The sequence below is a fragment of the Oncorhynchus masou genome, chromosome 27 (assembly GCF_036934945.1).
Source record: "Oncorhynchus masou masou isolate Uvic2021 chromosome 27, UVic_Omas_1.1, whole genome shotgun sequence".
Lineage (NCBI taxonomy): Eukaryota > Metazoa > Chordata > Actinopteri > Salmoniformes > Salmonidae > Oncorhynchus > Oncorhynchus masou.
Genome location: NC_088238.1, coordinates 38,891,683 through 38,915,183, shown reverse-complemented (window position 1 = coordinate 38,915,183; position 23,501 = coordinate 38,891,683). Strand labels below are relative to the sequence as shown.

The 23,501-nt window shown below is 43.4% G+C and overlaps 2 protein-coding genes across 3 annotated transcripts in view; both read right to left on the bottom strand.

Moving 5' to 3' along the window:
• Window positions 1-931: 931 nt before the first annotated feature.
• On the bottom strand, window positions 932-12,097 carry LOC135516105 (ankyrin repeat domain-containing protein 46). Its single transcript, XM_064940146.1, has 6 exons — window positions 11,902-12,097; window positions 11,036-11,121; window positions 6,787-7,043; window positions 6,207-6,365; window positions 3,529-3,640; window positions 932-3,260 (listed from the first exon to the last, which is right to left on the bottom strand). The coding sequence occupies exons 2-6, from the start codon at window positions 11,087-11,089 to the stop codon at window positions 3,156-3,158; spliced, it is 687 nt and encodes a 228-aa protein (XP_064796218.1). The 5' UTR covers window positions 11,090-11,121; window positions 11,902-12,097; the 3' UTR covers window positions 932-3,155.
• A 1,082-nt stretch (window positions 12,098-13,179) lies between these two features.
• Window positions 13,180-23,501, bottom strand: part of LOC135516104 (collagen alpha-6(IV) chain-like) — a 179,936-nt gene continuing 169,614 nt past the window's right edge. For both annotated transcript variants that reach the window (XM_064940145.1, XM_064940144.1), the window contains exons 37-43: window positions 18,545-18,706; window positions 18,052-18,150; window positions 17,730-17,876; window positions 17,366-17,482; window positions 16,862-17,053; window positions 16,367-16,653; window positions 13,180-16,052 (exon numbers count right to left, since the gene is read on the bottom strand). In XM_064940145.1, coding sequence (XP_064796217.1) covers window positions 15,795-16,052; window positions 16,367-16,653; window positions 16,862-17,053; window positions 17,366-17,482; window positions 17,730-17,876; window positions 18,052-18,150; window positions 18,545-18,706 — 1,262 coding nt within the window. In that variant the 3' untranslated portion in view covers window positions 13,180-15,794. The remainder of the gene's footprint in view (window positions 16,053-16,366; window positions 16,654-16,861; window positions 17,054-17,365; window positions 17,483-17,729; window positions 17,877-18,051; window positions 18,151-18,544; window positions 18,707-23,501) is intronic.

Sequence of the window (23,501 nt, the reverse complement as noted above, 5' to 3'; positions counted from 1 at the left end):
ACTAGCTCCGACTGGGAAAATATGTTTTGAATGGTCATCCAACTCGGAATTCCAAGTCGGGAACTCTGGCCTCTTTCTAGAGCCCCGACCTGAAGATCACTAACATCATGATTCAACATTGTGTTTTTCAGAGTTCCCAGTTATCTTGAAAGCACCATAAATCCAGAGAATGCCAGACTTTAAGGACAAAATTTGCCCATGAAGGACTGCCACATCACCTTCCTGTTCAAGTGAGCACAGCACAAGATGAGTCCAAAAATGTCTTGTATGCTGCTGCATAAATGATGTAATATTCCAGGGAGATATGTATACTGTAGCTAAGAAAGTAATACTATGTGTATGTTGTGTAGTAAGCTGTTAGATTTTTATTTGGAATTTGGGAGAAATGTTGTCAGTAGTATATAGAATTAAACAAATATGTTCGTTTTACCCAAACACATACCTATAAATAGTCAAACCGGAGAAACCGATCATTTTGCAGTGCTCTTAATTTTTTCCAGAGCTGTATTTTCCGAATGGTGACATTTGCACAATCGGTTTTCTATCGCTCATTTGCACGTCACGTCAATGATATCATGTCACCGTGTGGTACTGTGGTTGATAAAGCTTGTCGAGGGTGGCCCTCTGATTCTAGTTTGTGAGCTTGGCAGGCTACTGCCTGGGAAGGTCTCCCACTCAGAAGTACGAGATGGGGAGGGGGCGGTGGTAGGTTGACCTCAGGTCTCCCCATTGGAAGCTAGAGGTAGGGGAATCTATCAAATAGCGCACCTCTACCTTTATACAGTACTAATGCAATTAGTCATGCAATTAGTTGTGCAATTTAGTTTGTGTGTTTCATGTTTGAAGTGCAATAGTGTAAAAATCAGGTTCTCTTCTTGTGCAATTTAGTTTTATTTGTGTGTCTTTTGTTAGCAATAGGGTAATTGTGTGATAATTTGATTCTCTTTTATTTGTATTTATATACTACAATTGACATGGCAAAAAAACAACATAAAAACAGAATATTTAGAATAATCTTCAGAAAACAAAGTTTTTCTATTTGGTAGCCTACCACTGTTTAACAAGCTGTCAACTAACTGAACACAAAATGCAGCAAACATTTATTTATTTTTCTTTCAAAAGGCACACAATCAAGGTGCTACTTACTCTACAGTTAATTGTGTACTCGACATGGAGTTGGAAGAGGAACCATGACACATCCATTCCCATGCAAATCTACACTAGCCTGGTCCCAGATCTGTTTGTGCCCTTGTCAACTCCATTGCAGTCATCATCAAGCAACAGCATGACAGTTCCATAAAGGAGTTGGCAAGACAGCAGAAACAGACTGGCACTCAGGCCAACTCTACACACTTGGTTGGATTTCGGTTGGATTTTTGCTCTTTGCAAAATTCCACACAATAGTTCTAGCTTGATTATCATTAGTAGGGAAATTCTGAACTGAAGTGTGGGTGAAAGAGACCTGTTATTAACAGTAAGAATGGAAATAAACCGAAAATATTGTCTTTGTAAGACCGTTTGACCGTGTTGCGTAAATCGTTAAAACAAATAAGAGACTTAAAAAAAAGAAGTAATATTAACATGAATAGAACTTAACAAAATACAAGTAAACAATAGAAAAGTACAGAACATAACACAGAAAAATATGTATTGTGACAACATTAGGAAAAAGGTCCACAACGCAACAATTTCTCTTCTTATAAACTCGAATAGTGTCAACTACATTAGATAGGCAAAGTTATGTAACTTAATATTAGTATGAAACCACATGATGTCAGAATTGCAGTGGTGTAAATGACTTTTTGGGGGTATCTGTACTTTATTATGTATATTTTTTACTACTTTTACTTTACTGCATTCCTAAAGAAAATAATATACTTTTTACTCCATACATTTTCCCTAACACCCAAAAGTACTCATTACATTTTGAATGCTTAGCAGGACAGGACAATTGTCAAATTCACGCACTGGAGAGCATCTGGTCATCCCTACTGCTGGTGATCTGGCGACTCACTAAACACACCTGCTTTGTTTCTAAATGATGTTGGAGTGTGCCCCTGGCTATCCATAAATTAAAAAATACTAGAAAAAAGGTGCCATCTGATTTGCTTAATATAAGGAATTTGAAATGATTTATACTTTTGATACTTAATTACATTTACTTTTGATACATAAGTATATTTAAAACCAAATACTTTTAGACCTTTACTCAAGTAGTATTTTACTGGGTGACTTTCACTTGTCATTTTCTATTAAAAGGTATCTTTACTTTTACTCAAGTATGACAACGGGGTACTTTTTCCAGCACTACAGATTTGAATATTTTCTCTTTTTGAGGGTTATTCGTTAAAAAGCCATGTGAGTATTCCAGAAAAAGAAAACGGTGACAAATTCACACCACTGTACAATATTTAGTTTGATTTAGTCATTTATTTTGTCATTACTAACACATGAAATGATGTGGATTCTCATTCATAACGGGCCACGTTGACACATGAAATGATGTGGATTCTCATTCATAACGGGCCACGTTGAGAATGTTTAAAGCAAATGTTATAGAACACATATATAGTACAAAATGCAGGAAATGCAGACTTCCGGGGTGCTGCCCAATAATATCTCCTGAAGTGTACACTAATTCACGCCTTCTCACAAATCTAAAAGCATTGGATTGGTGGAGGCCTGGGTGGGAGTTCTAGCCATATTTCATATACCAGTCATATCCTTTCAAATTAGTGAAGGGAAGTTAACACGTGCACACTTTAGGAGGAATGAGAGATCATTGGGACGTGGCCCAGCTGGGGAAAAGCCACTGTTAACCATCACATATGGACAACAAGCCCTGGCTCGTCATATCAATCACAATGACATCACATGAGAACAAGCATTACTCTGCTCTCTGCTAGAATGGGCTGGATTGTTAAGGTAAGAGTAGTCTCCAAGGTTGGAAAGGGAATGTTTTGCTGGAATTATGCGAGTACGTATGTGTGCGCGAGTGAATCTAAAAGTTAAAACATCCACCCACTCCTTTACAATCTAAACCCCAGTGCTTCCTTGCATGTCGCCCCAAACCTTCCATTCTTGTCCTCTTTCTTTTTTTAAAACCCCTCCTTCCTCTATCTGTGCCCCAGTTCCGACCGTTCCTCTCTCCCTCCTCAGTGTACCAGCTCCAGTTGGCTGGCGGAGAAGGGCAGCACCCCGCTGACGTAGTAAGCGATGCCCAGGGAGAGCAGGGCGATAACCACCAGTAGTAGCAGCACCTGTAACAAGAGTTCGAAAAGCAGCCTTTATTGTGAGTTTCACCAAAATTGAGACACCAGGTTATACACAGTATGGTCATTTGAAGACCCCTTATTGGCTACATCTGCGGTGTAACTTCCTGTCTCTGGCAAGGAGGTTCTGTTGCTAAGCAGGAGATGTCTAGCTTAATCAATCCGACAAAAGAAACGCCTGTACAGCATGTCACAGAACAAAAGTCCAGTCTCCTTGCACTGCAAAACATCCGTGACGCTGCAACGTGCTACTTACCCTCCAGAAGCCCAGGTCCTCTACAAACTCCTGCCAGGTGGTCCTGAAACTGGACAGTACCCCCTCACTGTTCTGGAGGTTGGGGTTGAGCAGGGAGTGGCTCTCCATTGCACTGACAGGGAGAGAATGAAGTAGCCCACAGTTAACTTGATATACACAGAGTGTTCTAAACATTAGGCACATCCTTCTTTATATTGAGTTGCACCCCACTTTGCCCTCCGAACAGCCTCAATTCCTTGGGGCATGGACTCTACAAGGTGTCAAAAGCGTTCCAAAGGGATGGTGGCCCATGTTGACGCCAACGCTTCCCGCAGGTTGTGTCAAGCTGGCTGGGATGTCCTTTGGGTGGTGGACCATTCTTGACACGTACGGGAAACTGTTGAGCAAGAAACAACCAGCAGCGTTGCAGTTCTTGACACAAACCAATATGCCTGGCACCTGCTACCATACCTCGTTCAAAGGCACTTCAATCTTTTGTCTTGCCCAGTCACCCTCTGAATGGCACACATACACAATCCATGTGTCAATAGTCTCAAGGCTAAGAAGTCCTTCATTAACCCGTCTCCTCCCCTTCATATACACTGATTGAAGAGGATTTAACAAGGGACCCCAATAAGGGATCAAAGCTTTAACCTAGTCTGTCATGGAAAGAGTCGGTGTTCTTTATGTTTTGTATAGTCAAAAGTTTGGACACACCTACTCATTCAAGGGTTTTTCTTTATTTTTTCTACATTGTAGAATTATAGTGAAGACGTCAAAACTATGAAATAACACATATGGAATCATGTAGTAGAAAAAATAACCAAAAAAAGTGTTAAACAAACCAAAATATATTTTATATTTGAGATCCTTCAAAGTAGCCACCCTTTGCTTTGATAACAGCTTTGAACACTCTTGGCATTCTCTCAACCAGCTTCACGCGGTAGTCAATTAACAGGTGTGCCTTGTTCAAAGTGAATTTGTGGAATGTCTTAATGTGTTTGAGCCAATCAGTTGTGTTGTCAGGCAGGGTTGGTATACAGAAGATAGCCCCATTTGGTAAAATACCAAGTCCATATTATGGCTAGAACAGCTCAAATATACAAAGAGAAACGACAGTCCATCATTACTTCAAGATATCAGTTAATCTGGAAAATGTCAAGAATTTTGAAACCATCAAGCGCTATGATGAAACTAGCTCTCATGAGGACCACCACAGGAAAGGAAGTTACCTCTGCTACAGAGGATAGGTTCATTAGTTATCAGCCTCAGAAATTGCAGCCCAAATAAGTAACAGACACATTGCAACATCAACTGTTCAGAGGAGATTGTGTGAATCAGGCCTTCATGGTCGAGCTGCTGTAAAGAAACCACTACTAAAGACACCAATAAGAAGAAAATACTTGCTTGAGCCAAGAAACACAAGCAATGGACATTAGACCGGTGGAAATCTGTCGTGTCTTTGTGAGACGCAGAGTAGGTGAATGGATGATCTCCGCATGTGTGGTTCCCACCGTGAGGCATGGATGAGGAGGTGTGATGGTGCGTCGCTGGTGCCACTGTCTGTGAATTATTTAGAATTCAAGGAACACTTAACCAGCATGGCTACCACAGCATTCTGCAGCGATAAGCCATCCCATCTGATCTGAGCTTAGTATGACTATAATTTGTTTTGGACTATGACCCAAAACACACCTCAATTCTGTGTAAGGGCTATTTGACCAGGGAACTGACCTGGCCAAGACAATGTATTTTTATTTAACCTTTATTTAACTAGGCAAGTCAGTTAAAAACAAATTCTTATTTTTAAAATGACGGCCTACCCCGGCGTCGCCCTATGGGACTCCCAACCACGGCCGGGTGTGATGCAGCCTGGATCACCCGGATCACCCACAATCGCCCGACCTCAACCCAACTGAGATGGTTTTGGATGAGTTGGACCGCAGAGTGAAGGAAAAGCAGTCAACAAGTGCTCAGCATATGTGGGAACTCCTTCAAGACTGTTGTAAAAGTATTCCTCATGAAGCTGATTGAGAGAATGCCAAGAGTGTGCAAAGCTGTCATCAAGGCAATGGGTGGCGACTTTGAAGAATCTCAAATATATTTTGGTTTGCTTACACTTTTTTGGTTACAACAATATGTGTAATTTCATAGTTTTGATGTCTTCACTATTATTCTACAATGTAGAAAATAGCAAAAATAAATGAAAACCCTTGAACGAGTAGGTGTGTCCAAACCTTCGACTGGTACTGTAGATAGGAGTGGCTTTCCGTCACACTGAGGGGGGAGAGAGGGGAGATGGTGGTAAATGCGATAAGACTGTAACATTACTTATATATACACACACTGAGATTATCGGAGGAGCGGAGAGACATTGAAGATAGGTTTGACAACCAGTACAGTGATGCAAATTCATTCATATTTTATATGCTGCACTTCTGTTCTCGTCTCTTGCCCCCTCTTGTGAGTGGGTGTGAAAATCAGAAACTGCAACACACATACTACAATAGTCACCTCCTGTGGAACCCTTTCACCTCGTGCTACCCTGTCCCTGCCTCACCTTTTGCTCTCTGCCATCCGCATGGTCTCCAGCTTAGAATGGGTGTAACAGAGTTAAGATCATATCATAAGCTCACTCCGCAGCTTGAAGTCTCCACTCGTGTTGCCTAATTGCCCCCCCCCCAACCTCCCCCCCTCACCTCTCGCTCTCAGCCATCTGCATGGTCTCCAGTTTGGAGTGGGCTCCTCTGTTGAATCCTTTAACTTCCTGCTCCTCCAGGCCCTCCAGCAGTCGGATAGCATCCTTGTTCACCCCGCGCCTCTTGGCCAGTACAAGGGGAGTCGACCCGTTGTGGTTACTGAGAAAGTGAAAGGGAACGCTTGGATGTTAGATTGTAAAGAGGTGCTGGTGCTTCTTTCAGATGTTAAGCCCACATTTATTGTCCTGCATCAGTCCATGGCCCGTGGAGTAGAAATGGGATAAAGGAAAATATTGTTCAGGATGGCAACTCTGAATAATGGGATGAGGGGTTGTTACGTTTGCTAGTTTAATGTGTCTTGTGTAGTTAATGTGTCTTGCTAGTTTAATGTGTCTAATGCACATTTTGTCAGACGGTAGGCTGTCTAAGGCTCTGAACTGTTCCAACACTAGCTTTTACCCATCTCTCCTTCCCTTTCTCATCAGATATATCTAGACTTGAGCCACTCTCAGCATTCAAGCTCTCTCTCTAAAAAACAAAAGCCACTACCCCTCAATCCAACTCCCAGCCCCTCTCTTACCAGATGTCTATCTTGAGGCCGTTGGACACCAGGAACTGGATGGTATCCACATGTCCACAGAGGTGCAGGGCTGTGTTACCCTGGTAGTCTGTAGCCAGGAGGTCTGCCCCAAACTTATGGAGGAACCAACAGATGTCCACGTTCCCCCTGGCAGCCGCTAGGTGCAGGCCCGTACGACCCCGGTTGTCCCGGATGTTTGGGTCACAGCCCGTCTCCAGTAGCCGCTTGGCGAAAGGCAGGTCCCCGTCAATGCAGGCCTGCAGATAGGGATTTGCCTTTATTTAACCAGGCAAGTTATTGAGAACACATTCTCTACTGGGCAATTCCCTGGGAAAGTCAACTTGAGCATCCGCAACAACAACAAAAAGTTGTAATTTCATTGGCCATCTAACTAACGACATGTGTTCTAGCTAAGATTCTATTGGAAAATATATGCGGAAATGCATTTGTCATACATGGCAGTACTCTTAGATAGAAAGACAAGAGTGTTTATCAACAAACTGTGAATAGTCCTGGAGTATTTTTTCTTCTCCAAATGAAAACCCCCCAAACTATACGGACTTCATCCAGTGTCCAGAAAAGTGGATTGGCAAGTATAGGCTAAATTTGGGCGGTATCCAGATTTTCATACCAGTTCTGTAGCATACCGGGGAATGTGGTATTACCGAATGTGCACACAATGGGCGCTATTTCAAATTTGTTTTATTATTATAATAATAAACAACAAAATTAGTTTTCCATTAAAACATACATGAAATTAGTTGCAAAATGAAAAGGAATATAGTCAAGATGTTGACAAGGTTATAAATAATGATTTTTTATTGAAACAAGACATTTTGCTTCCGTCAAAGAATCCTCCATTTGCAGCAACTACACCCTTGCAGACCTTTGACATTCTAGTTGTCAATTTGTTTAGGTAATCTGAAGAGATTTCACCCCATGCTTCCTGATGCACCTCCCACAAGTTGGATTGTCTTGATGGGCACGTCTTACGTACCATACGGTCAAGCTGCTCCCACAACAGCTCAATAGGGTGAGATCCGGTGACTGTGCTGGCCACTCCATTATAGACAGAATACCAGCTGACTGCCTTTTCCCTAAATAGTCATTGCATAGTTTGGAGCTGTTCTCATTGGTCATTGTCCTGTTGTAGGAGGAAATTGGCTCCAATTAAGCGCCGTCCACAGGGTAGGGCATGGCGTTGCAAAATGGAGTGATAGCCTTCCTTCTTCAAGATCCCTTTCACCTTGTACAAATCTCCCACGTTACCACCCCCAGACCATCACATTGTCTCCACCATGCTTGACAGATGGAATCCAGCACTCCTCCAGCATCTTTCCATTTTTTCTGCGACTTATGAATGTTGTTCTTTGTGATCCGAACACCTCAAACTTAGATTTGTCTGTCCATAACACCTTTTTTCCAATCTTAATCTTTTCTTTTCATTGGCTAGTCTGAGATATGTCTTTTTCTTTGCAACTCTGCCTAGAAGGCCGGCATCCCAGAGTCGCCTCTTCACTGTTGACATTGAGACTGTTTTGCAGGTACTATTTAATGAAGCTGCCAGTTGAGGACTTGTGAGGCGTCTGTTTCTCAAACTAGACACTTTAATGTACTTGTCCTCTTGCTCAGTTGTCCACCGGGGCCTCCCACTCCTCTTTCTATTCTGGTCAGAGTCAGTTTGCGCTGTTCTGTTAAGGGAGTAGCACACAGCGCTGTACGAGATCTTCAGTTTCTTGGCAATTTCTCACATGGAATAGCCTTAATTTCTCAGAACAAGAATAGACTGACGAGTCTATGTGTAACCATGCCAGATCAGGAGCTCCACACACATCCGGTGGCTTCACTTGCGGGATTGTCACAGATCATCCACCCAGACAGCTGATGAAACTGTGGGTTTGCACAACCGAAGAATTTCTGCACAAACTGTCAGAAACCGTCTCCATGAAGCTCATCTGCGTGTTTGTCATCCTCACCAGGATCTGACTGCAGTCCAAATGCTCACCTTCGATGGCCACTGGAACGCTGGAGAAGTGTTGTCTTCACGGATGACTCCCGGTTTCAGCTGTACCGGGCAGATGGCAGACAGCATGTATGGCGTCGTGTGGGCGAGCGGTTTGCTGATGTCAACATTGTGAACAGAGTGCCCCATGGTGGCGGGGAGTTATGGTACGGGCAGGCATAAGCTATGGACAATGAACGCAATTGCATTTTATGGATGGCAATTTGAATGCACAGAGATACCGTGATGAGATCATTGTCTTGCCATTCTCCGCCACAATCACCTCATGTTTCAGCATGATTATGCACGGCCCCATGTCGCAAGGATCTGTACACAATTCCGTGAAGCTGAAAATGTCCCAGTTCTTCCATGGCCTGCATACTCACCAGACATGTCACCCATTGAGCATGTTAGGGATGCTCTGGATCGACGTGTACGACAGCGTATTCCAGTTCCCGCCAATGTCCAGCAACTTCACACAGCCATTGAAAATGATTGGGACAACATTCAACAGCCTGTTCAACTCTATGTGAAGGAGATGTGTTGTGCTGCATGAGGTAAATGGTATTCACACCAGATACGGACTGGTTTTCTGCTCCACACCGCTACCTTGTTTTTAAAAAAGGTATCTGTGATCAACAGATGCATATCTGTATTCCCAGTCATGTTAAATCCATAGATTAGGGCCTAATGAATTTATTTAAACTGACTGATTTCCTTATATGAACTGTAACTCTGTAAAATATTTTAAATTGTTGCATGTTATGTTTATATTTTCGTTCAGAGTATTTTTTGGGGGGGAGGTGGCACAAAACAATTAAGACAACAGGGATCTTGGTCCAGGAGGGGATTGAATGTTTCTGCTGTAACCAAGAAGCTTGATCTTCACATCTCGCCACAAGTTAACAGACTAAATGCATAGCTGGATCCCTGAGCTGGATATAATTTATTTGACAAATCTTAAGTTTCTTATAGTTATACTTAACTTATAATAAATGATTATTTAAAATGGTATTGAAAATCATACCGTCAGTATTTCAAAATACACACATTATATTGTATAATGGGGTATCGACCAAGCCTAGTATAGGCACATGTAGATTGTCTTTTATATATTTTGCACAATATTTCAGAAGAATTGTAATACAAAAAAATTGTATATTTACCCACATTTTTTTAAAACCTTTATTTAACTAGGTATGTCAGTTAAGAACAAATTCTTATTTACAATGATGGCCTACACCGGCCAAACCCTGGCGGCGCTGGGCCAATGGGGCTCCCACTTTTCTTCGAAAAGGCTATTCATGTTTTGACCTAAGACTTACAAACTCACTACTTTTACTATTATGTTTAGTCTCCTGAAAAAGCTTGTCCATTTCATGTAACATCCATAATGCTTCTTATTTGCTTTATTTCATTAACATGCCAATATTTAGAGGTCTGCTTTTTTGGGGGAACACTCCCCCCAAGGGGTACTATAGACACACACATCAAAAGTTTAATTTACATTTTGTTTGTCCATTTTGTGATATTGCATGCAAATGTAATGTCCATAACGCTGGAATTGTCCTACTACAATAGCAACCCGGGATGAGTTAGATCAATAATAGTCAATTGATGGTGTCTGTATGGCTTTCAGAACATTTGGGAATTGAACATTTAAAACCCCCAATTTAGTGGTATTTTTCATCCCATCCAGCTGTAGAAAATACAAGTTTAAATTATTTATTTTGATTCAAAGTATGTACAGCTTTTCTGTCCCCACAATAGATTAAAAAACACGTGTTTATTTTGCACGCACACCTTTTATTGACCTTTGCTGGTAAAAAAAAGAAAAAAGTTTCAGTTTATAAAACAACTTTGATTAGGCTAATAATTTTATCAACCCCAGCAACCATCAACTTTAAAGACTGGGGGTGTAATCATTCGTGCACACCGTAGCTAAATGTTTTGCAACCAAAATGTTTTTCAACAGAAGCGAGAGTTTCTCATTGGACAAATTCAGGAAGCTAAGTCCCTCCACGTTTTGTCCCGTTTGCATCAGTTTGGTTCCTAGTGAATACACTATTATTGCCCAATCCCAAATTGACCCCCAGACCCTACACCCTATGCTCGTGCGGAGATCTGAGAGGATTTGACAGATGTAAGCAACATGGTGAAACTTCCACTTTTGCAGTGAGCAAGTGGATCTATTACCATATCGTTTATATCGATTTGGGATTGGCCCCCGGTTGTGTTGGACTCTACCTGCAGCAGGGGAACGGAGGTCTGCGACGAGTCGTTAATGAAGACATAAGACATGTCCGAGTGGGTGTCAGAAAATTCCAGCGTACCTGAAGAGGGGGAGGGAGGGATGGTAGCAGAGAGAAGGGTGAGAGGGAGGTAGGAAGGAGTAAGGAATGGGGAGGAGGGTAGGAAAGTGCAAGGAGGAGGGGGAGGGAGGGAAAGAAGAGAGAAGAAAGGGATGGACAGAGGGAATGAGAAAATGAGACAGGAATGTTACATTTTTTAGGCCTCTGTAGAGTGCTGAGGCAGTAACCAAAGGGGAGCTGGTTCAAATCCTCAAGCCGGCAATGTGGAAAAATCTACCCTTGAGCAAGGTAGTTAAATCCACAAAAATAAATGTTTCCGGGCGCCGATGACGCACTGGCGTCGATTAAGGCAGCACCCCGCACCTCTGATTCAGATCGGTTTGGTTAAATGCGGAAAACTCATTTCAGACGAATGCATTCAGTTGTGCAACTGACTAGGTATCCTCTTTCCTCTAGCTTGCCGTCTTAGCAAGATAAAAATCAAAAGCTAACGTTATGTTAACTTGCCTTGACGTTAGCTAGCTAACTGATATTAATGTGTTTATGTAACGTAGTTATAACGTAGCTAACGTTAGTTAGCTTACTAGCTAGTAGGCACATTTTTATTATAACAACACAGATATATCTACTAAATACGGTAGCTAGCTAACGTTATTGACATCGAATCGTTTCATGACCCAACATATCCAGCCAGATAGCTAGCTAGTACCAAACGAATGCTAGGTAGCTAACAAACTCGTAATAACGTGACAACAAGCATTTGTCGAGCTTATTCAGTTGTTCGTGATGCTAGCTCGTTACCTGTTTAGGTGTTCCAAATCAGAGGAGAAAATCTAAATTCGCTTTTCTGCTAAGCAGTGTGTTGTTGTGGTGGATGCTGAACCAGCTGTGATTTTACAACAGCTCAGCGCAAACTGGGTTACTCTCTCTGGGTGTAATCATTACGCCGATTCTGTTGCAAAACGTTTTGCAATATAAATTGTTTACTCCGATGGCAAAACGCAAACGAGAGTTTCTATTGGACAAATTCAGGTCGGTCCCTCCCCGTTTCGTTCCGTTGCCCCATTTGCTTCCGTTTGGTTCCTAAACAGTAAATGGTTCCCGTAATTAATACACCCGTTTTTTTTTTGCGGCAGAGGAAGAAGGCTCTCTCAGAATCGGATCTATCAGTCAATCTGCATTTATAGTAGGCTTAAATATACACATAAAAAAGATACATTAATATACAAATCAGTTGACCTAGCCAGAAATGTCCCACCATATAAAGCATTATGGAATTCAACATAAAAACTTTGCCAATTTGTTGTTGTCATTTAACAGATACTCTTATCCATAGTGACCTAGAGTAGTGAGTGCATACTACAATACATTTTAATACATTTTAATACTTCAAGGTAGCCCTGAAGGCTGTATGATTAATAGATTTTTTTTTCAAGAATGAGAGGTTTTGACAAACATGAAAAAAACGTAGCCTAATAATGTCAAATCAAAATCCAAAAACCGTGTATACAAAGTGTATTTAAGGTCACAACACACGACATACATTTTTTTTCTCAAAATACAACAAGAAAATAGTCTTACCTAATGCATTTACCCCATCCAGTGGCAGTCTTAAAATGCTGCATTTCCACAGGCAGCCCACTTATGTTCTTTTTCCACAAATTGCTATTTTGACAACAACCGGAGAAAAAGAGTAGAATTGGTCTGCCTGTGTAAATGCAGCAAAACGAAACCCCAATCCGAGAGTGGTTAAAAACTGTAGATGATGTTGTGTTAGTCAGTGGTTGACAATCAAACGTGACTGCTGTGGCTTTCCACGGAAGAGATGACGACAGAATAAAAGTGTTATACTTTAATGTTGTCTTGTTAAGCACACAGCACGTTCTGTGTTAAGTACCTACTAGGTTAGGTATGTTGCACTCTTCAAATGTGGTAAACCCACGACATCAAACAACATACATTTAATTTGGACCCTTTTACAACATACTGTAGTCTAGATCTGTATAGGTGGTATATCATTTTGTTTAATTTCTCTCAAAACAATCCTACTCATTGTTCTTCATTCAATCTGAATCTGTGTTAGTTGTAATAATTTTATTTCATTGTGAACACAACACTGCAACTTTTGACCAAATCTGTTGAGGAAAATGTAGCATAACCATTGCAGTTATACATCTCTTTTATACATGTAAAATGTGGATTTGTATGAAAAATATTTATTTTTCAGGTTCTCAAAATTCCTTTTAAGACAGTGGAATATATTCAGTGGTCAGTGTCAAAACAGTGACAATAAAAAATGTGTTTTTATCTTTTTGTCATTCAAATATAACCATAGAAATATATATTTCCATATAAAACATATCCTAAACATGTATTTTTTTCGTTCCTATCATCGAATGTACAGATCATCTTCCCCAAAATGTATTTGTAAATAATATTTGAACCAGGGAATAATTACAGTGAAGTATAAGAATTACAATCTAGATTACAGACAAAAGAACAACAAATGAGAAAAAAATCTAATTGACAAAGATATACTCAGGGCTACCAATGAGAGATGGGCCTATGTGTTAGACATAGTGGTCATAGTGGTTACAACTTAAGTCACCCAGCACTTTTAACATCAGTGACTGCTTTCCAGGCCACCTACATTGCAGGCGTTGCATTGGCGTCAGATTGCTAGATCATATGATGTGGTTAGCTGCTATATTAATCACCTATCCAGGTGTTTTGAGATCTCGCAGGCGTCTGCAATGTCGTCGCACTGGAACGCATCCATTGACATGACAGCAACTGAGGAGAGCAGATAGGGACTACAGCAACACAGTAGGCCTTATCGTTTGCTCTGATAAAATGTATGGTGAGCTTCTGACCAACAACAAATATTGTAACGGAAAATGTGTGTGTGGTGTGTTTGTTGTTAGTTTGTGATTCCTTCCAAGCAGTTTCTGCGTACTTGTATGTTTTGGCTCAAGTATGGGTGGTGGAGGGTTTTATAAAACCCAAATTTGGTCACAAAAAAATGGAGCGAAGATAGTTACTCTCCTCACCTCGATAACCTGAGTGAAACCATGGAGAAAATGATGGTTCTAAATAATTACAAAGCCAACATGATTTGGTGCAATGTACGATCGGCTTGGTCACCCATTCCAGTCAGTGAAGGAGGTGAGTTTAAAGTAGCAATATTCAATATCTGTTTCCACCCAAAGTGTGAAACCCCCCTAACAACTGCATTTGTAAACAAAGGGCTGGGTCTTGGAAACATGGAACTGCCATTGAGTTACTTTAATTCTATGTTACCTGTCCAACACAATTCACTACTAGGGTCTCACTGTAGGTGGAAACTCAAATTATGGAGTGCTCCTTAAAAGGAGATGACATGGTCACAATAATCATGTGTGTTCAGTGTTGATGGCTTGTGTTCCAGCAGTGAATTGGGAGGGGGGGGGGGGGTGATGTTGGTGGTTAGAACCTTCAACCTCCATCGCTGTAGCTTAACTGAAAAGACTGACTCCATTCATACCACAGGAGGTTGGTGGCACCTTCATTGGGGAGGACTGGCTCATAATAATGGCTGGAGCTGAATAAGTGGAATGATATCAAATGCATGCAACACATTGGTTTCCATGTGTTTGATGCCATACCATTCGCTCCGTTCATGCCATTGTTGTGAGCCGTTCTCACCTCAGCAGCCTCCTGTGATTTATACCAATTATAGGCACTCGCATTACTGCAATACATTCACATACACATAAATGGGATCTTCTATAAATAGAAGTATGACCATTTCTTCAAGTGATTCGGCATGGGATGACGTTACCTCACTCGATCTGTCTATGCCACTCATTCTAATATATGAAAAGTGATGGATTTGTCTTTTTCAAAACTTGTCAAGTTGAGCCCCAGCGTAGGGTAGCAACAATAAAAGAACATATTGGTTTCTAATAGGACCACAAGCATATATCGTAATACACTTACTGTTTCTCTTAACTGAAGCAGACATAATCGATATCATACGTGTGTGTGTGTGTTTGAGTATAAAAAGCGGCTGGCTAGCTATAGCAGTTAACAGGTATGTGTAGCAGGTCTCTTAGGTTCATGACTGCATGTAGTTGTAACGGTAGAGAACGTATTCATCCCAAATAGCATCATATTCCCTATGTAATGCACTACTTTGGACCAGAGTCCTATGGGTAGTGCACTATATAGGCCATTTGGGATGTAGCCCAGGAAGTGAAAGCGGTTCAGTGCAGGCCAAAGGGGTGGTTTGGGGTTGCACTCTCCGAGGTATCCGTGAATGTTTTCAGACACATAACCATAGTAACGTGAAAAGAACAAAATGAAGACACATAAAACACACAGTATAGCACCACTGTCGGTAATAATCTAGTTGAGAACAAGACCGCTAATCTCTTCATCCCTTTCTGTCTTACATCAATACAAGGGCATCATAAACCCACAGAAGGGCCCTCGTTGGCTAATTCGGGAGCCCCTCACCCTCCTAGTGAGACCCCTAGATGAAGCAGGAGAGGTGCTCAAATTCAGTCAGTCAAAGTTTTTTTTTTTTGCATTTCCATTACTCCACCTCCACCTCTCTCTTTTCCTTTCTGATAAGTAATCATCACCCTCTCCTTTGTTGTTTCAGTCTCTCTCTTTTTAATTTCTCATCTCTCCATCTTCATCTCTTATCCCAGCTACAAGATCTTGCTGCAGACTTGACAGCGACTGACTCGGCTGCGTTGGTTGCCTCCCTTCAGTGTGTCCATCGGAGGGGGGTCGAACTCCCGGTTAGGCTCAACCGTGGTCAGCCAGAAGCTGTACTTGTTGGCAAAGTAGTGGCAGGTGCCCTTTGCCCCATTACACTCGATGAAGGGCGTGGCGCGGAAGTCTTCCAGACAGGACCCTGGAGAGGACAGGGACTGGCCGCCGCCCTCAGCCCCGGCAGCAGTGTGCTGTATGGGGGGAAGGGAGAGAGAGAGAGGAGAGGAGGGGACCAGACAAGACCTAGGTGTTAGTTTCTAGATGGTGGTTTAGACTATGGAGTTTTTGGGTAGTGAACTAGCTTTCATTAGAGAATCAAATATAGGCCAGGATTTCAAAGCGTGATTGACATTTAAAGGCCATTTTACAATTGAGCCGACATCTTCAGCGGTTGCCATGAATGTGATTGCAAACGCAGGAATATTGGCTTAAGAAGGCACTCTGAGCGACAACGCTCTATAATGCACAGCGGATTAAATCTGGCTTTAATCCCGCCCCAACTCACCATGAGAAAGGAGTACCCGATCCAGAGGGACCTCCAGCCGGCAGGGCAGGTGGGGATGGTGAGGTCCTGTGAGTGGACAGCTACAGGCTGGGAGTAGGCCTCGCACACGGAGCACCTGCTGATGTACTGGCTGATAGCCTCCTCTCCCACCGGCATCATGGGGATGGGTGCCGTGGTGGACAGCCAATAGGACTTGTCGTTGCGGCTGGCGTAGTAGCAGATCTCGTTGGGCGTGCAGTACAGGAACGGGACAGTGCTGAAACGGGGAAGGCAGGAGCCTGCCATACCTGCGAGAGAGGGGAGAGGAGGGAGAGAAGGGGGAGAGATGGGGGAGTCGGGGAGGAGAGATATAAAGTTGAGCTTTCTGCAAGTTTTGTAGGTCGCTCTGCCTGCCCCGAATTGTATAATTGCTCATGTTGCCCTTGTGTGTGTGCGTGTGTGTGTGTGTGCGTGTGTGTGTGTGTGCGCGTGTGTGCAAGCGTGTGTGTGACGTACCAAGGTCCTGGTTATGGGCCTTCTCCTGCCCCTCAACATACAGCAGACTGTATCCTTCCCAGAGCTGAGCCATGCCCTGAGGACACATGGGCACCTGGTTGTTCTGACTGTGCTTCACCAGAGTGTAGCCAATACTCCTGCTGCGTGCCACACTACCTGGGGGACCCTGCAGTCCAGGCTTACCGGGCAGACCTGGGTGAGAGAGGAGAGGAAGGGAGAGGGGAGAGGAGAGGAAGGGAGAGGGGAGGGGAGAAGTGGGGAGGGAGTATGTAAGTAGTACAGGTTCATGTTGGGTATCACTTTACTTAAAACCTCCGGCTATAATGCATTATGATGTGGTTATAAAGCAATGTAAGACTTGTCATGTTATATAGAGGTCGATGTGTGTTCGGACGGATTCACATACAGACAGTCTAGATACACACTCATACTCACAGTTGGCAAATACACTGTAGGCACTATACGCGCGCACGTACACACACACACACACACACACACACACACCTTGTGACCCGGTAGGTCCAGGGAAACCAGGAGGACCAGAGTCTCCCAGAGGTCCGTCCAAGCCTGACCCTCCGTTCCTCCCCAGCTTCCCTACCGCGCCGGGCCTGCCTTTAGGACCTGGAACAGAGGAGGAGGTTCTGATGTTACTTCATGTTTTAATCCCTAATGGGTCAGGTTTGGATCAGGGTACTGTAAATTGATCCTAGATATGGGATCAGGGGGTGACTGTGGTTAGTCTGAATCCACACAAGGCAAAACTGATCCGAGATCAGTATTTCTTCTCTGAGATGCTTTGTGAATATAGTCCCAAGTAGGTTACTTACCCCCCTGCCTGGCCTCTGGCTGTTCTAAGTGGGCTACTCACCCCCCCTGCCTGGCATGCCGGGATTGCCTGCTTCTCCCACGGACCCTGGAGTTCCGTTGGACCCGGGGTCTCCCATGTCTCCATAGGGTGTCGGAGTGTCCGGCCTGGGGAAAGTTATACCTTGGGGTCCCTTACGACCAGTATCACCTAGAGGGGGAGGGAGAGAAGTGTGAGGAGTGGATAGGAGGGGGAGGAAGGAGAGAGAGAGAGAGAGAGAGAACGCAAAATGAGAGATGCATTTTTTACAATTAATTAATCAAATTGACAAAGACAAGTGTTTCATCTTCAAGATCAGTGTGTGTTAAAAGGATAAGTCTCTCACCTCTCCTTCCTTTGGGTCCTTTCCCACCGTAGTATCCTGGATCTCCAGGGAAGCCCATTTGTCCTGGTGCTCCACTGTACCCAGAGTCACCTCTCTCTCCTGGGCAACACAACAACAACAACAACAACATTTACAACACACCCCCATCAGACATGCGGTACACCAACTACGGGGTAAGAAAATGTCAGATCAACATCCACTTCTGGCTGATACTTTATTGAGTTGTCAACAAATGTGCCCATCAGACAAATTGTACATTTCAGATCAACATCCAATTTAGGTTGATATTCAAACGGGAATCTTACTTGAAATAAAGCATTTTTTTGTAACTATATGGTTGACCCTATGATTTGACCCTATGATTTGACCCTATGAGTCTATAAGGCTACCGTCAAGGGTAATCATCCTCAATCTGATAGCCATCATCACTGTACCTTGCTTTTGAATCACATTCTGATGGATATTACAGTACATTGATTTGTCATCACTGTACCTTTGAATCCAGGGTTTCCGTCCCGTCCTGGGCCACCTGGACCCCCAGGGTCTCCACGGTTACCAGGGGTACCAGGGATGCCAGAGAGCCCAGAGTCGCCTCTGTCCCCTTGGGCTGTACCGGGCCCCGGTGGGCCTGGGGGGCCTGGAGGACCACGGTAACCTGGAGGATCCGACCATAAACAATTAACACAAGAGTGAACCAGCTACAGTATAGAGGTCTATAGAGTGTTGGATTCAGATGGAGGGAGGAGAATGAGAGATGACTCAGAGGGGGAAATGGAGAGAAGGAGAAGGAGAAGAGGACAACCTGGAGGAATGGACAGAGGGGAGAGGAGATGTTAACACTCAGTAAACTAGGTATAGATATAAAGTGGAAAGAGATGGAGAGATGTAGGGAGGAAAGAGAGAGGGGAACGTAGAAAGGAGTAGAAAGGAGGAGAAGAACATGGAAGAAAGAGGAGGAAAGTGAGTTGGAGGAATATAAGAAGACTAATCTCAGCTGATCAAATCAAATCAAATTCTATTAGTCACATGCGCCGTATACAACAGTGAAATACTTACTTACGAGCCCCTAACGAACAACGCAGTTTATTAAAAAAAAATATGAATAAGAAATCAGAAATAAAAGTAACAAGTAATTAAAGAGCAGCAGTAAAATAACGATAGCGAGACTACATACAGGGGGGTACCGGTACTGAGTCATTGTGCGGGGGCACCGGTTAGTTGAGGTAATATTTACATGTAGGTAGAGTTATTAAAGTGACTATGTATAGATGATTACAACAGAGAGTAGCAGCAGTGTAAAGGGGGGGGGGGGGCAATGCAAATAGTCTGGGAGGCTATTTGATTAGATGTTCAGGAGTCTTCTGGCTTGGGGGTAGAAGCTGTTTAGAAACCTCTTGTACATAGTCTTGGTGCTCCGGTACCGCTTGCTGTGCGGTAGCAAAGAGAACAGTCTGTGACTAGGGTGGCTGGAGTCATTGCCTTGCGGTCGGAGGCCGAGAAGTTGCCATACCAGGCAGTTATGTAACCAGTTAGGATGCCCTTGATGGTACAGCTGTAGAACCTTTTGAGGATCTGAGGACCCATGCAAAATCTTTTCAGTCTCCTGAGGGGGAATAGGTTTTGTCGTGCACTCTTCATGACTGTCTTGGTGTGCTTGGACCATGTTAGTTTGTTGGTGATGTTGACACCAATGAACTTGAAGCTCTCAACCTGTTCCACTACAGCCCCGTCGATGAGAATGGGGGCGTGCTCGGTCCTCTTTTTCCTGTAGTCCACAATCATCTTCTTTGTCTTGATCACATTGAGGAAGAGGTTGTTGTCCTGGCACCACATGGTGAGGTCTCTGACCTCCCCCTATAGGCTGTCTTGTCGTTATCTGTGATCAGGCCTACCACTGTTGTGTCATCGCCAAACTTAATGGTGTTGGAGTCGTGCCTGACCGTGTAGTCATGAGTGAACAGGGAGTACAGGAGGGGACAGAGCACACACCCTTGAGGGGCCCCTTTGTGGAGGATCAGCGTAGCAGATGTGTTGTTACCTACCCTACAACCTGGGGGTGGCCCGTCAGGAAGTCCATGATCCAGTTGCAGAGGGAGGTGTTTAGTCCCAGAGTCCTTAACTTATTGATGAGCTTTGAGGGTACAATGGTGTTGAACGCTGAGCTGTAGTTAATGAATTGCATTCTCACATAGGTGTTCCTTTTGTCCAGGAGGGAAAGGACAGTGTGAAGTGCAATAGAGATTGCATCATCTGTGGATCTGTTTTGGCGGTATGCAAGTTGGAGTGGGTCTAGGGTTTCTGGGATAATGTTATTGATGTGAGACATGACCAGCCTTTCAAAGCAGTTCATGGCTACAGACGTGAGTGCTATGGGTCGGAAGTAATTTAGCAGGTTACCTTAGTGTTCTTGGGCACAGGAACTATGGTGTTCTGTTTGAAACATGTTGGTATTACAGACTTGGAAAGGGAGAGGTTGAAAATGTCAGTGAAGACAATTGCCAGCTGGTCAGCGCATGCTCGCAGTACACTTCCTGGTAATCTGTCTGGCCCTGTGGCCTTGTGAATGTTGACCTGTTTAAAGGTCTTACTCACATTGGCTGCGGAGAGCGTGATCACACGGTCTTCCAGAACAGCTGGTGCTCTCATGCATGGTTCAGTGTTATTTTCCTCGAAGCAAGTGTATTAGTAGTTTAGCTCGTCTGGTAGGCTCATGTCACTGGGCAGCTCTTGGCTGTGCTTCCCTTTGTAGTCTGTAATGGTTTGCAAACCATGACACATCTGACGAGCGTCAGAGCCGGTGTAGTACTATTCGATCTTAGTCCTGTATTGACGCTTTGCCTGTTTGATGGTTTGTTGGTGGGCATAGCGGGATTTCGTATAAGCTTCCGGGTTAGAGTCCAGCTCCTTGAAAGCGGCAGCTCTAGCCTTTAGCTTTGTGCGGATGTTGCCTGGCTTCTGGTTGCGGTATGTACGTACGGTCACTGTGGGGACGACGTCATCGATGCACTTATTGATGAAGCCAATCACGGATGTGGCGTACTCTTCAATGCCATTGGAGGAATCCTTGGACATATTGCAGTCTGTGCTAGCAAAAGAGTCCTGTAGCTTAGCATCTGCTTCATCTGACAACCTTTTTCATTGATCGAGTCACTGGTGCTTCCTGCTTTAATTTTTGCTTGTAAGCAGGGGGATATAATTATGGTCAGATTTGCCAAAAGGAGGGCGAGCTTTGTATGCATCTCTGTGTGTGGAGTAAAAGGGGTCCAGAGTTCTTTCCTTCTGGTTGCACATTTAACATGCTGATAGAAATTTGGTGAAACGGTTTTAAGTTTCCCTGCATTAAAGTCCCCGGCTACTAGGAGCGCCGCGTCTGGGTGAGAATTTTCCTGTTTGCTTATGGCGGAATACAGCTCATTCAGTGAGGTCTTAGTGCTAGCGTCAGTCTGTGGTGGTATGTAGACAGCTACAAAAAATACAGATTAAAACTCTCTAGGTAGATAGTGTGGTCTACAGCTTATCATGAGCTTATCATGAGATACTCTCTTGAGCAAAACCTCAAGACTTCCTTAGATATCGTGCACCAGCTGTTATTTACAAAAATACATAGTCCGCTGCCCCTTGTCTTACCAGACGTCGCTGTTCTATCCTGCCGTACACCGTATAACCAGCCAGCTGTACATTGAGAATGTCGTTGTTCAGCCACAACTCCGTGAAACATAATATGTTACAGTTTTGAATGTCCCGTTGGTAGTTTAATCTTCCACGTAGTTAATCAATTTTATTTTCCAAAGACTGCACGTTTGCTAGCAGAATGGAAGCAAGTGGGGGTTTAGTCGATCGCCTACAAATTCTCATAAGGCAGCCTGCCCTCTGACCCCTTTTTCTCCGCCTTCTCTTCACGCAAATGACGGGGATCTGGGCATGTTTCTGGGAAGCAGTATATCACTCACGTCGAGCTCGTCAGACTCGTTAAAGGAAAAAAATAATTTTGCAAGTCCGTGTTGAGTAATCACAATTTGGATGCCCAGAAGTTATTTTTGGTCATAAGAGACGGTAGCAGCAACATTACAGTTGAAGTTGGAAGTTTACATACACCTTAGCAAAATACATTTAAACTCAGTTTCACAATTCCTGACATTTAATCCTAGTAAAAATCCCTGTCTTCGGTCAGTTAGGATCACCACTTTATTTTAAGAATGTGAAATGTCAGAATAATAGTAGAGAGAATGATTTATTTCAGCTTTAATTTCTTTCATTACGTTCGCAGTGGGTCAGAAGTTTACATACACTCAATTAATATTTGGTAGCATTGCCTTTAAATTGTTTAACTTGAGTCAAACGTTTCTGGTAGCCTTCCACAAACTTCCCACAATAAATTGGGTGAATTTTGGCCCATTCCTCCTGATGTAACGGAGTCAGGTTTGTAGGCCTCCTTGCTCGCACACGCTTTTTCAGTTCTGCCCACAAATATTCTATGGGATTGAAGTCAGGGCTTTGTGATTGCCACTCCAATACCTTGCTTTTGTTGTCCTTAAGCCATTTTGCCACAACTTTGGAAGTATGCTTGGGGTCCATTTGGAAGATCCATTTGCGACCAAGCTTTAACTTCCTGACTGATATCTTGAGATGTTCCTTCAATATATCCACATCCTTTTCCTACCTCATGATGCCATCTATTTTATGAAGTGCACCAGTCCCTCCTGCAGCAAAGCACCCCCACAACATGGTGCTGCCACCCCCGTGCTTCACGGTTGGGAAGGTGTTCGTTGGCGTGCAAGCCTGCCCCTTTTTCCTCCAAACATAACAATGGTCATTATGGCCAAACAGTTCTATTTTTGTTTCATCAGACCAGAGAACATTTAGCCAAAAAGTACGATCTTTGTCCCCATGTGCAGTTGCAAACCGTAGTATGGCTTTTTTATGGTGGTTTTGGAGCAGTGTCTTCTTCCTTGCTGAGCGGCCTTTCAGGTTACGTCGATATAGGACTCGTTTTACTGTGGATATGGATACTTTGGTACCTGTGTCCTTCAGCATCTTCACAAGGTCCTTTGCTGTTGTCTGGGATTGATTTGCACTTTTCGCACCAAAGTACGCTCATCTCTAGGAGACAGAACTCGTCTCCTTCCTGAGCGGTATGACGGCTGCATGGTCCCATGGTGTTTATACTTGCGTACTATTGTTTGTACAGATGAACCTTCAGGCATTTGGAAATTGCTCCCAAGGATGAACCAGACTTGTGGAGGTCTACAATTTTTTGTTTCTGAGGTCTTAATTGATTTATTTTGATTTTCTCATGATGTCTAGCAAAGAGGCACTGAGTTTGAAGGTAGGCCTTGAAATACATCCACAGGTACACCTCCAATTGACTCAAACGATGTCAATTGTCAGAAGCTTCTAAAGCCATGACATAATTCTCTGGAATTTTCCAAGCTGTTTAAAGGCACAGTCAA